Genomic DNA, 12560 nt, shown 5'->3' with positions numbered 1-12560 from the left:
CTATATTTATCCCAGTAGAGCTCATCAACAAACATAGCTCCAGTACCATTTACATACCCACTGATCTCAAGTACTTCTCTTCAGACTAGACTCTCTTCTGAACTCAACTGTCCACATGACCCAATTGTTCATATTACATCGGCACTTACGTGCACTATCGACACTTGAAGTATTTTTTGAGTTCCAAAACTAAACTAAAAATATACATTAAAAATCTTTTCATCCTACCCCTCTATTCCCTTCAAATACTGTTTCTTTGACATCTCTGTATCATACAAAATATCCTGTGATCCTGCCAGGAACCTAGAGGCAATTTTGCATTTTTATCTTCCTTAAACCTCCATATTCAACTTAACACCAAATACTGTCAATTCTACCGACTATCCCTGGACTTAGTACACTTTTTTCCCAATCCTTATATTACTACACTGCCCAAGTGTTTATTAAATCTAACCTATGTTACAGGAGTTTCATCCAAACAGGTCTTTCTGAATCTTTGTTTGGCTCTTTTCAATCCTTTCTGCACACTGTACCAAAAGGACCTTTATAAATGTAATTTGGATCATTTCAATAGCTTTCCACTACTATTAGAATGATGATCAAATATCTTAACAAAGAGTGAAGAGTCTAGGAAACCTAAATCCTGTCTACTTCTCCAATTTCATCTTCTTTATCCTCATTTTACTCCTCAGTTCAATATTACTGTAATTGGTTTAGGTCATGGAATGAAAATATGCTCTTTCTCAAGTTAGGATCTTAACAAATGTCACTTCTTTTCCCTGAACATACTCCATACTTCACCTTATCCTACTAATATTTTTTTTCTAGCACTCAGTTTAAAAGCTATTTTCAGTAGAAAGCTGCGCACAAGAGCACTGTTGCGAGACGTTTCTACAATATTTTCTTAGCCTCTTTGCTGAAAATTCCATCTTGTCCTGCTTTACTTTACACCCTGTCTTCCTGCTTGAAAAACAGTCACAGCGATGGTAAATGACCTAAGCACGCCAGACCTGTGCAGATTGGCACGCCGTTTGCACAAGCATGATATGTCCTCTAAAGAATAAGAGAAAGAGGAACCTCATGGCTAAGTAGTTTATGAGCAGTCGTTAGCAGAATATGCATTAGCAAAGAGAACCAAGGTGCAAACCTAGGCACGCTGGGTTTGCCGCAAATAGGCACGCCATTTGCGGAAGCACAGTGAGGATTCTCTGGAATTCTATGCATAGATAGCTAACTCAAATGCTAATGATGGTTATGTGCCTAAAGGTCAGAGTAAAAGCTTAACCATCTACCAGCTAAGTGACTTTTAAAATAATAAAAGAACTTATAAAATAATAAACAAACCCTATATCCTCCACCCATAGCCCCCTCCTCACTTGACGTAATCCTAAAGAGCACAGTAAAAGCAGTGTGGTTTCTTGAGGCCATGCTCTTGGTCCCTGAGACTTTGAGTCCCCTGGTTCCCACCTTTACTTAAGATAAATGTCTCTGTGTCTTGTTGTATGTTAACTTTTTTCCTTATGTTTCATAGCACCTGTTCTTCAGCCCCATCCTGCTGAGCTGGTCTCGGCAGAGCACTTTTCCTGATTATGTCTACCAGTAATAAATTCCTATAGCACCTGACACTTCCTCCAATGATTAATTTTAACATCGATTTTTTTTCTACTAGACTGTCAACTTTATAAAGGCTATGTCTACATTGTTCACCACATACCCTTGACATTTTGTAGTGTCAGTTGACTATTGAATGATGCTAATTCGGAAGCTTGTTTATTACTAAGCACACAGAAAATTCTGATAGGGAATTTTAGGAGTGGATAAATAAAAAATGGATTATTTTTTACTTGTTTACCATTCAGAAAATACAACCATATTTTATTTAACTATCAAAACAAGATACTAGGCACATCAAAAGCATTTTCAGTTTTCAAAATATACCCTGGCAAAAATATAGTAAGCATAATATTTTCTGCCAAAATCAAGAAACAAAGCTAATTTGAAATGCAACAGCTCCTAATGAAGATAACAACTCTTTAAGAAACAAGTCAGAATTTTTGTTGAAAATAGAGATACCAGTCTAGGTTTAAAATACAAATTTCTTGGAGTTCCTGACATGGCTCAGTGGAAACGAATCTGACTAGCATCCATGAGGACACAGATTCAATCCCTGGCCTCACTCAGTGGGTTAAGCATCTGGTGTTGCCATGAGCTGTGGTATAGGTCACAGACATGGCTCGGATCTGGCATTGCTATAGCTGTGGTATAGACCTGCAGCCACAGCTGCAATTCAACTCCACTCCATATGCTGCAGGTGTGGCACTAAAAAGATAAAAAAACCCAAATTTCTTTATCATGAATGGCCATTTCCTGGATTATAAACTAATGATAATAAAAGCAAGACCTCTTAATTCTGCCCAAAATCCACTGTTACCAACTTCAAGCATTTTTAACTTACAGCAAAAGGCACCTGAAGTCAGAAACCCAGGGTTTGAGCCTAGGGTATGCACTGGGAGAAATAAGACAAAATCACTGGGAAAATCACCTGAAACTGTATGGTATTATTTACAGGGTTTGCTACGACTTCCAGTCAAATGTGCATTATCACAAAAGACTGAAGAACATGTTTATCTTTCTCCTCCAAGGTGAGGTATCAGAAATATAATATTTTCACTCAGGCAATCAAAATTTTTAAAAAATCTACCTTTTCTGCATTGGAATAAATTTGTAGCTATATGCCTGTTTGCAAGCTTCTAGGAGAATCAATCATTCAGTTTGGCAAATCTTAGATTTACTTGGCTGCCTTCACATTTCTTTCACCACTGCGGTCCTCCTAAAAACTGTGCCCCTTGGAAATTTTCTTTCTTTCTTTTGGGAAGCAAGTGCAAACCCTAAAATTCAAACTGTATCTTGATTTCTAGAGTTCCCACCATAAACTCTGTCCTCAATGCCTCGAGTCTCTGATCAAAACTTCTAAAACTGCTCTCATCCTCTACCACTGGAAGTCTCTTTTCCCAGAGGGACTTAAGTTAGGTTTCATGGATTCCCTAAACTTACTAAAATTTTGTGGAGTGGAGATGATAGCTGTCATGAGATTTTCAAAAAAATATACTATCCCCCTAACAAAAGTTTATAACAAACAAAAAGCCCCTGCCTTTTTGTTTCTTTCTTCCCATTTTTTTTTTAAAATGCTTTTTAGGACCACACCTGTGGCCTATGGAAGTTCCCAGACTAGGGTCAAATCAGAGCTACAGCTGCCAGCCTACACAACAGCCACAGCAACATGGAATCCAGGATGCATTTGTGACCTACACCACAGCTTACCACAACTCCAGATTCCCAGCCCACTGAGCAAGGCCAGGGATTGAACCCACATCCTCATGGATACTAGTCAGATTTGCTTCCACTGCATCGCAATGGGAACTCCCTGCTTTTTTCTTTGATATTGGGCTTTCTTAATTTTATTTCATCATTCAGAATCAAGACAAAAAAGATTTTTCTGGATCTCTTGAAACCTTCCATTTTGTCACTTGTTTTGCATCTGATTCTCTAAGTTCTGACTCATTCATCACTTATCTATGCAGTACACACTGAGTATTTACTATGGACAGAGGATTGGGGTAAGTCTGAATTTTCACATAATTTCACATATAAATTGTGTTTACATAGGGATATACAATGATTTTGAAGTATAATGAATAATTTATGAAAAGATTTATTCAGTGCACAGATTACAAATACTCAAACACAATAAGGGACCATAATCTATGGTTCAGGAAACCCAAATCTAAATCTCAAATTTATTATTCATTTCTAAAGATAACACAAAGATATTTTTTCCTCCCTGTACAACCAGGTTCTCTTATATAAAAAAATAAGTGAAAAATCATTGTTGTTTAAAATAACTCCCAAGAAGCTATTAAATCTTAAAACATAAAAATGAAATTAAAATATGTTGATATCTACACAAAACTAGGGGTGGAGGGTGGGGAATGATCTAGAGGTTAAAAGGAAACTGAATTCCAGAATGCCATGTTTCTAAGGACATCACTTGCCACCTTGCCAGGCAAGTCTGAGAACATGCTTTACAACTCCTCCACCCAGAACTGAAATGAGTCTTGTACCAAGCTTATCCTATCTCTTGAATTCCTTATCTCACTTAATTCCCTACCATATCTAATTTGAATATGTTCTGGGCCTGCTAGGTGAAGTATGTTTTTATACTCTAAGTCTTTTAGAGCCAGGCCCTGGCAGGGCCGGTCATGTTGTAAACTGCATGCAATGACTCTTCCTTTTTTTTTTTCCTTTCTCTTTTTAGGACCACACCCGAATTGGAGATGTAGCCCTGGCCTACACCACAGCCACAGCAACATCATATCTACACCACAGCTCATGGCAATGCCAGATCCTTAACCCACAGAGCGAGGCCAGGGATCAAACCTCATGGATGCTAGTCAGATTCGTTTCCACTGAGCCACGAGGGAACTCTCAATGACTCTTTCTAATTAGGAAACAAAATTTAAAGTTGTTCTATCTGAGACTTTGCTTAAATCTCCGTTTCCATTTCCTTACTTCTGGTTCCTGACGCGTGTCAGTTACTCATCCCAAGCCTTGTTCTTCCTGTAAATGCTCCTGCCTGGCACACCCTCAGTCTTCCAAACCTTTGCTTCCTTGGTTTTTCCAGAGCTGGCTGTCAGCCAGACCACTGTCCTTGGCCAGAACAAAACTTCTCATCTACAACTACTCTATTTAACTTCCAGGAGTAAATCAAATTACCATCTCCCACCAAGATGCCATCAATTCCATTTCTAGGAAATAGATACTTCATAAGGAGAACAAAGAACAAAATGAGAATGTACATGGATAAATAGACATTAAGCCTTTGGAAAGAGATAATTGTAGCAGGACCTATAACTTGAATAAAATACAGGAACAAGTGACAAAAAAAAAAAAAAGGAAGAAAAAGAAACTAGAAAATTAAGGGATGCTGTTGGGAAAATAATTTGGAGAAATATTTGAAAGGCTAATGTGTATACAGTCGCAACTATAAACATTTGCTAACTCAAAGTTTTCAAATGCTAAAATGAAAAGCTGAAAGTAGTAAAGTTCACACCAAAAAGATAAAAAATTGTGTAATTCAGATCATAGAGATATTTTCCAAATGTAAATGTAGTAAAGAAAATTAGCTCAGCGTTTACCCACTATATAACCTTGCAAAATTTTAGGACTTATCAAAAGAGACCCTGGTAATACTGTCAAAATTAATGAAGAAGTCTTGGATGTAGTAGGCAATTCAGAAGGGAGCAGAGGAGGAAAGAAGTAAAGCAGTGAGTCAAGGAGAAAATACATACTTAGAAGATGGGGAAAAGTGGTTCACTTACCTATGATCTCATTTTGCAATATGCTAACTGTTGAGTAAGCGGGAAAAAAAGAGCACATAACATTGCCAACCACACATCTTTGAAAAATCCCCAACTCATTAAGTCTATCAAAGAGTAAAATCATATTAAGTAACTATTTGAAAAAAGGATATGAATGTACCAAAATCTTAATAGCTAATTTTCTAATAGGGTTGAAGGGAGTTAAAATGTACAGGGCAGGGGTGGCACTGAATCGAGAAATTGCTTTCCCTTTATTCAATACTATAAATGTCTGAAAAAGAAAACAAACACATAAAATAGAATTTAGAATCTTAATATTAAAATTAAGAGCATTAAAAAAAGCCTGAGACCATTATATAGAAATATCATCTTATAAAATAATAAGAGTAATACACTAATTACCAACATATGACATGACGCTATGTGTTTTTTCTTCCTGATCACTGCAAACGCTCCTAAATTTGGTAAATAATAAGGATCTAAAGAAGAAAATTTTTAATATCATTATTTTAAAATTGTATTTATAATTCACAAAGAGCTCAAAAATAAGAATTTGATTACTTTTTCAGTTAGATAAAAATTTTCTCACAGGAATTTTAGGGTTTTCCAGAGGTGTTTGATCAAACTTTTTTGGTGGCACTTAAAAGTCACTTGCTTTTATTTCTTCTGGGGAGAGCCGTGGAATTGGGCAAAGTTTTTGACATGAAGGAATAGATCTGCTGAAGATCAAAGTATCTTATGCAGAGCTAGATATTGTAAAGAAGAATTTGGACACTACTCCTGGAAATTTTATTTATTTATTATTTTTTTAGGGCCGCGCCTGCAGCATATGGAAATTCCCAGGCTAGGGGTTGAATCAGAGCTGCAGCTGCTAGCCTATGCCACAGCTACTGCAATGAGGGATCCTAGCTGTATCTGTGACCTACGCAACAGCTTTCGGCTATGCTGGATCTTTATCTCACTGAGCTAGGCCAGGGATCAAACCCACATCTCCACGGATACTAGTCAGGTTCTTAACCTGCTGAGCCACAATGTAACTCCCTGGAAATTTTATTTTTAGTGCATTAAAAATATACTCCTTGTCTTTATTTTTTGCTTCACCAAGCTGCAAGGTGAATAGTCTTTTGTCCTTCCTCATTTCCCCCCTGCAGGGTGCCCCTTCAGTTTTCTGCCTGTCCTGGACATGGATTCAAATGAGTGCTTCCAAAAGACTTATAGGGAGTGGGACCATTACAAGGTCAAGCCCACCTAGTACCCTAGCGGTACCTCAGATGGACAGGAGGGAAACAATTCTTCCCTGGACATGCCTGGCTCTAGCCCAGAACCAATTAGGAAGTAGGGGAAGTAAAGGCAACTAGACTAAGAACTCACTTTCTTATTGATATAGTATGGGTCCAGGTCCTCCAGCGGCTCTGACACCATCTCTGGAGGGATGTCTCCATAAATAAATGGAAGGGATTTTCCTGCTTCCAAGTCACTATTTGGCTTTGGGCCATTTTCATCATCCTCATCCTTGCGCTCTTGTTTGGGTCTCTTAGCTTTCTCTTCTGCAATGCGTTGTTCAATAGCAGCAAGGGATTCCCTGGTAAAGAAGCGGAAGCTGTCAGGTCCTGGCGGTACCAGTACTGACTGTGCCATCTTTTCATCCTGCTCCTTTAATCACTGTTTAGCTCCTTGCATAAGAAAGTGCTACGGAAACAAGAGAGAGAGACAGAGAAAAAAGCAATGGTCATTATGATAAAAGGTGACTGTGGTAATTACATGATATTGAGATAAAATATATAAACCAAGCTATCTGTAGTATTTTACTCAGGAATCTGCACTTGGCATTCAGGGGATTCTCATGCATGCATTCATCTGCTGGCAGGGACATCTATCTTTCACATTTTGTAGATGTCTATGATGTAATCTAATCTCCCACTCCCAAAATGTTTTAAGTAAAAATATCCAATTCAGAGCTCAGAAATGGAGGATACTGGTTTGCACTTGCTGTTTCACTTGTGTGAATATTTTGGCAGCCATCTTTTTCAGCATCCTTTCTGAAAAAATATCAGAGATCCATGACAAAAGACGAATAATTACCCAACATTGTAGAACCTGGGCTGTACCAAGATCTTGCATCTCTCTCTTTTTTTTTTTTCCATGTTCCCTTTGGCCTACTTTTCCTCCTTAAAGAGTTAATTCAAATCAACGCACCTGGTAGAGAGCTCTGGAAATCCTGAAATGCTAGGCTGTGGAAACACAGGTAGAAACTGCTTGAAAGCAAGGGAGAAGGAAGGAGTAGGGGATGCCCGATTACGTTTGGAACTGCTCGGAAGCTGCACAGGAAGGGATCCAGCTCCTGCCAAACCAGGCAGGAAGTCACCCACGTCAGAGGTCTGGAGCTTGGACCCCCTGGTTTAGCAACCTGCTGCTAGCTAGTGTAATTGCTTCTTAAATTAACAAATTTGCAGTACTGTAGAGATAGCTCATTTTCTCAAATGGTGCCCATTTCTTAAAAATCCACAGATTTGGAATTGAAAAAAATCATAAGTTTAAGATAGTTTATCTTTTAAGTGAACTCCTGTTATCTTGGTCTTTGTGATAACATAAATGGAGCCTTAGTGTATTCTAATCATATTTTACTGGGCTAACATATATATCTCAATAGAGCACACTAATCATTTCAAACATTATCTGTGAACCAGTGGCAGGAGTGTCTATGCTTTTTGAAATAATACAACCAAAATCTTGACTCCTGAATGCCATCTGTATAAATCACTTATCTATTTTTCCCTCTTTTTGAAGTATCAATTCATTTTAACCCCTACCCTACAAGAATGAAAATTACCATTTAATTATGTGAAGTGCATTTTTTAAGAGTAAAATTCACTCGTATCCAGATCATTTCTGCAGCATATGCCATACCAAACAGGGAAATTTAAAATAACATAAGTTACTACACAATTTCCACATTTTGGGGGGAAGTAGACCAGGACCTTTCATCCACAAGCTAGCAGACTGCCCTCTCAGCATCACAGTGCCTTTGAAACATCCCTTATTTTCCTCACCCATCCCCAGAGACCGTTATGTCTAGCGACAGGCATAGACATGAAGAAGATCCCTGCACACTTCAGGGAGGAACCTGCCATGCCTGGATCCTCTAATAGAAGAGACATGCTAAAACATGCAGTCAGCAGCTTCAAAATGAAAGTGGTCCTCTGCAGATTCCCCCAAGGATTCTACTGTAAAGGTAGAGAAGCATCACAGAGAATAAGCATAATAAGAATATTAAAACATTACCCCTGCAGAATCTTTTACACCCACAGTTTAGGGTTGATAAGCTGGCACCAAGAAGACTGCAGCTAAAATTCCATCATTCTTTTTTTCATTTTTTTTTTTTTTTTTTTTAAATTCTCCTTCAAAGACCACACCTAACTTCCTGTAAAAGGATTCTGGTAACTGAAGTAAGAACAGGCATTTCCTGTGCGAGGACTACAAAATGACATTATTATAACTACCACTAGAGGGCGAGGGAACTGTGAAGAGAAACCCCTCACAGCATACACACACAGGCATGTCTGAAGTAGCTCAAAGCTCTCACTAATGGAGCTCTGATCCTCTGCAAGCTTTCATTAGAATGAGACATTAAGAGTCTGCTGATTTCAATAATTAATTTTGTTAAGTGATAATACTTCTATTAATGCTTTTTATTTGCTAAGCCAGAAGTCACTGAATAGATACAAATAATTAAAAGTAAAAGGAAAGTAAATAATGAAGGGTTAAAAATAAAAACTCATAAAATAACAATTATATTAATGAAAGTCTTACATAGATGGGATTTAACATTAGCCTCAGCCCAAGAGTATGTGAAATCCAATAAAGGGTTTTGCTAGTTCTACAAAGAGATGGCCTTCCTGCTTTCCAAGTTAACTTCCCCTAGAAATAAAATTAAACTGATGGGATACCAATCCAATTTATTTTATCTCTAGTTTAAACGACTGAAAAGCAAGCAGAAAAAAAATGAAAGCCAGTGGGTTACTAAATGTCAGTTCTTACATTAATAACATAGTTAAGATTTGAGGGTTCACTATGTGCCAGTAACTGACGGGGCTGTGTCTGCATGTGCTATATCATTCTATCCTCTTTGCAACCCTATTATAAAGGCTTTTATGATACTTTTTTGAAAACTGTACAAGGGAAATACATCGAGGTTGGGAAAAGTACCTAAAATCATAAAGGCAGGACTCAAACTCAAAGTCTGAAAATAATCTGTGTGCTTTATTCAGTCAAAAACAAAACAAAACCAAAAACAAAAATAAAAACACCTACTCATGCAACTAAAACTTTAAAATATGGATTAAATAAAAATCAGGTGTGGCACCAACTGTAATCAGAAAATTATAATTACTATATTGATATTCTTTGCATATTTTCTAATTTCACCATTTTCATTAGAAGATGTATTTTTTTTTAAATGAGCAAGTAGATATCATGAAAAGAGAATTTTTTATTTATTCTAGTAAGGATCATTTGGCTATAAAAGCAATAGAATGACCCAAACTGACTTAACAGTCTTTCTTTCTGACTGAAAGAAAGAAGAAAGAAAGAGGAAGAGAGGAAGGAAGGAAGGAAGGTGGCAGTTCATTGTTAAAGTTTATCATCTAGGGTTAGCTTTAGTCATTATGATTTGGAAGCCCAACTGATGTTAATAGCACCTACTTATGCTATATTCTTTGGCTCTTATTTCAATGTGATGACTTTTCATCCCTTAATGTATTAAGATCCTACAGCATTTCTGGCCTCCCAGTCTCTCAGAGTTAAATGTAATAGAAACAAAGACCCAGAAACCTCTCATCATATCTTACTGGCTCCAGCTGGTCACATGCACATCTCTGAAGTAATCACCGTTCAGGTTGATGGCATGCTTTGTGCTTTAACTGGCTTCTCCTAAGCCAAATGCCACATCCTGAAACTAGGAAGAAATCTTGAAGTCTATAAAAGTCAAGGTTACGGTGGTGGTTCGGAAACAGACCTCAAATGTAGAGCCTGGGGTGTTTTTACTGGAATAAGGAGGGGATTGATGCTGGTCAACAAAAGCAAACAAACAAACAAATGTGCACTCTAGTCACATGGTGGTCATATTTGCAGTTTCTCAATATCCAGAGAGTAACTACATATAATGGAGAGAGAAAGCAAGAGAGAGAACACCCAGAGAGCGTGTATATACACACGCAACACACATATATATGTATATATGTAGCACATTGTCTAGCTTCATTTTCATTAGGAAATCTTCATTATCTTCCATGTATACCATCTTAAAGACTTAGAACCCAGGCAAGATATTTAGATTACTTCCTCAAAGTAAGTCGTCCTATGGTAATAAAATATTTCACAAATCTCCATGGTGAGTATTAACTTCATTTATCAAATGAATACAAGCATACTTTGGAGATATTTCAGCTTTGGTTCCAGACCATTGCAATAAAGTGAATATGGCAAAAAAAGTGAGTCACAGGAATTTTTTGGCTTTCCAGTGCATATAAAAGTTGTGTTTACATTATACTTTGGCATAAGTGTTCAATGGCATTATGTCTAAAAATGTACATACTTTAACATACTTTATTGCTAAAAATGCTAAAAATTCTAATCATCTGAGCCTCCAGTGAATCATAATCTTTTTGCAATAGTAACATCAAAGATCACTGATAACAGATAACAGTAACAAATATAATAATAATAATAATAATATTTGAAATATTTTGTGAATTACCAAATTATGACTCAGAGATAGGAAGTGAGTAAAGGTTGTTGGAAAAATGGTGATGATAGATCAATCAACATAGGGTTACCCACAAACTTTCAATTTGTAAAAAACACAATAAAGCAAAGTGCAATTTAAAAAAACAAGATATGCTTGTATCTGAATATTCTAGATTTACTTTACCTATGTGCTCAACAATAGGTTAACTTGTTATACAAAAGATTCTAATTCAAAAAAGAGATTAAGGAGTAAAAAATTTACAAAATGATTTGCCAAACATTTTGGGGGGAGATTAACCATAATAATAATAATAATAATAATAATAATACATAGTGCCATTTTTTTTTTGCCAGCACTATTTTAAGAATCATCAAACTATTTAATTCTTATAGCAATCGGATGAAGTAGATATTGTGATCATCCTCACTTAAAATATGAGGAACCTGAGGGACCAAGAGGTTAAATAATTTTCCATCATGCATAAGTTCTCATAGCTGGAAGTAGTAGAGTGAGGATTTGAACCCATGCTGTCTGGCTATACAATATATGTACTAACCATTATGCAATGCTTCTTAAGTCTTTTGCCAGAATCATTAACTATGAGGAACACAGCAAAATAATATGTATTTACCAAGGGGGAGGTGGGAGGGAGTGAGATGGCCTGGAAGTTTGGAGTTAGGAGATGCAAACTATTACATTTAGAATGGATAAGCAATGAGGTCCTACTGTATAGCACAGGGAACTATATCCAATCCCTTGGGATAGAACACGATGGAAGATAATATAAGAAAAAGAATGTATATATAGTATGACTGAGTCACTTTGCTATGCAGCAGAAATAGGCACAACATTGTAAATCAACTACACTTTAATAAAAAAATTTAAAAAGATAATGTGCATTCATATCAGTTGTAGGGTCACACCTTTCTCTCCCATTGATACTAGCCAGTGAATATATCTTAGGATATTTAAAAGGATGAATACAAAATATTTTACTAAAACATTTGAGACATATGATGAGCAACACCTGAATATTTTTTCTATCTCAAAAAGATTTTTGTTAAACTTAGATAAGACTTTCTAGTTTCTGGAGTTCCTGTCGTGGCTCAGTGGTTAATGAATCTGACTAGGAACCATGAGGTTGCGGGTTCGATCCCTGGCCTTGCTCAGTGGGTTAACGATCCGGTGTTGCCGTGAGCTGTGGTGTAGATCACAGACATGGCTCGGATCCTGCGTTGCTGTGGCTCTGGCATAGACCTGTGGCTACAGCTCTGATTCGACCCCTAGCCTGGGAACCGCCACATGCCACAGGAGCGGCCCAGGAAATGGCAAAAAGACAAAAAAAAAAAAAAAAAAAAAAAAAAGACTTCCTAGTTTCCTTAATCCATGGGTTTGAGTCTATTTTCTCATGAACTTTGTGATTGTCATTTACTGTG

At 37.0% G+C, this 12560-nt stretch overlaps 2 protein-coding genes across 18 annotated transcripts in view; one reads left to right on the top strand and one right to left on the bottom strand.

The window, feature by feature from the left end:
• Positions 1-12560, top strand: part of TTC21B (tetratricopeptide repeat domain 21B) — an 875896-nt gene that overhangs the window by 586619 nt on the left and 276717 nt on the right. The window lies entirely within an intron of this gene.
• The window catches only part of SCN2A (sodium voltage-gated channel alpha subunit 2), a 134448-nt gene that overhangs the window by 73636 nt on the left and 48252 nt on the right, over positions 1-12560 (bottom strand). For 4 of the 17 annotated variants that reach the window (XM_084999284.1, XM_084999282.1, XM_084999298.1 and 1 more), the window contains exons 2-3: positions 6750-7067; positions 5531-5649 (exon numbers count right to left, since the gene is read on the bottom strand). The exons of 3 other annotated variants lie outside the window; for them this stretch is intronic. In XM_084999284.1, the coding sequence (XP_084855410.1) occupies positions 5531-5649; positions 6750-7016 (386 nt within the window). In that variant the 5' untranslated portion in view covers positions 7017-7067. Of the gene's footprint in view, positions 1-5530; positions 5650-6749; positions 7068-7574; positions 8748-12560 lie in introns of those variants that run through there. 10 more of the 17 variants (XM_084999283.1, XM_084999294.1, XM_084999295.1 and 7 more) reach the window with 5 other exon arrangements.

The sequence above is a fragment of the Sus scrofa genome, chromosome 15, assembly GCF_054392235.1.
Source record: "Sus scrofa isolate SSC_HxYL_T2T_F1_AM1 chromosome 15, Sscrofa_HxYL_maternal_Yorkshire_Landrace_v2.0, whole genome shotgun sequence".
In the NCBI taxonomy this organism is placed as follows: domain Eukaryota; kingdom Metazoa; phylum Chordata; class Mammalia; order Artiodactyla; family Suidae; genus Sus; species Sus scrofa.
The sequence above is the reverse complement of the archived record's forward strand: the minus strand, read 5'-3'. Positions and strand labels throughout refer to the sequence as shown.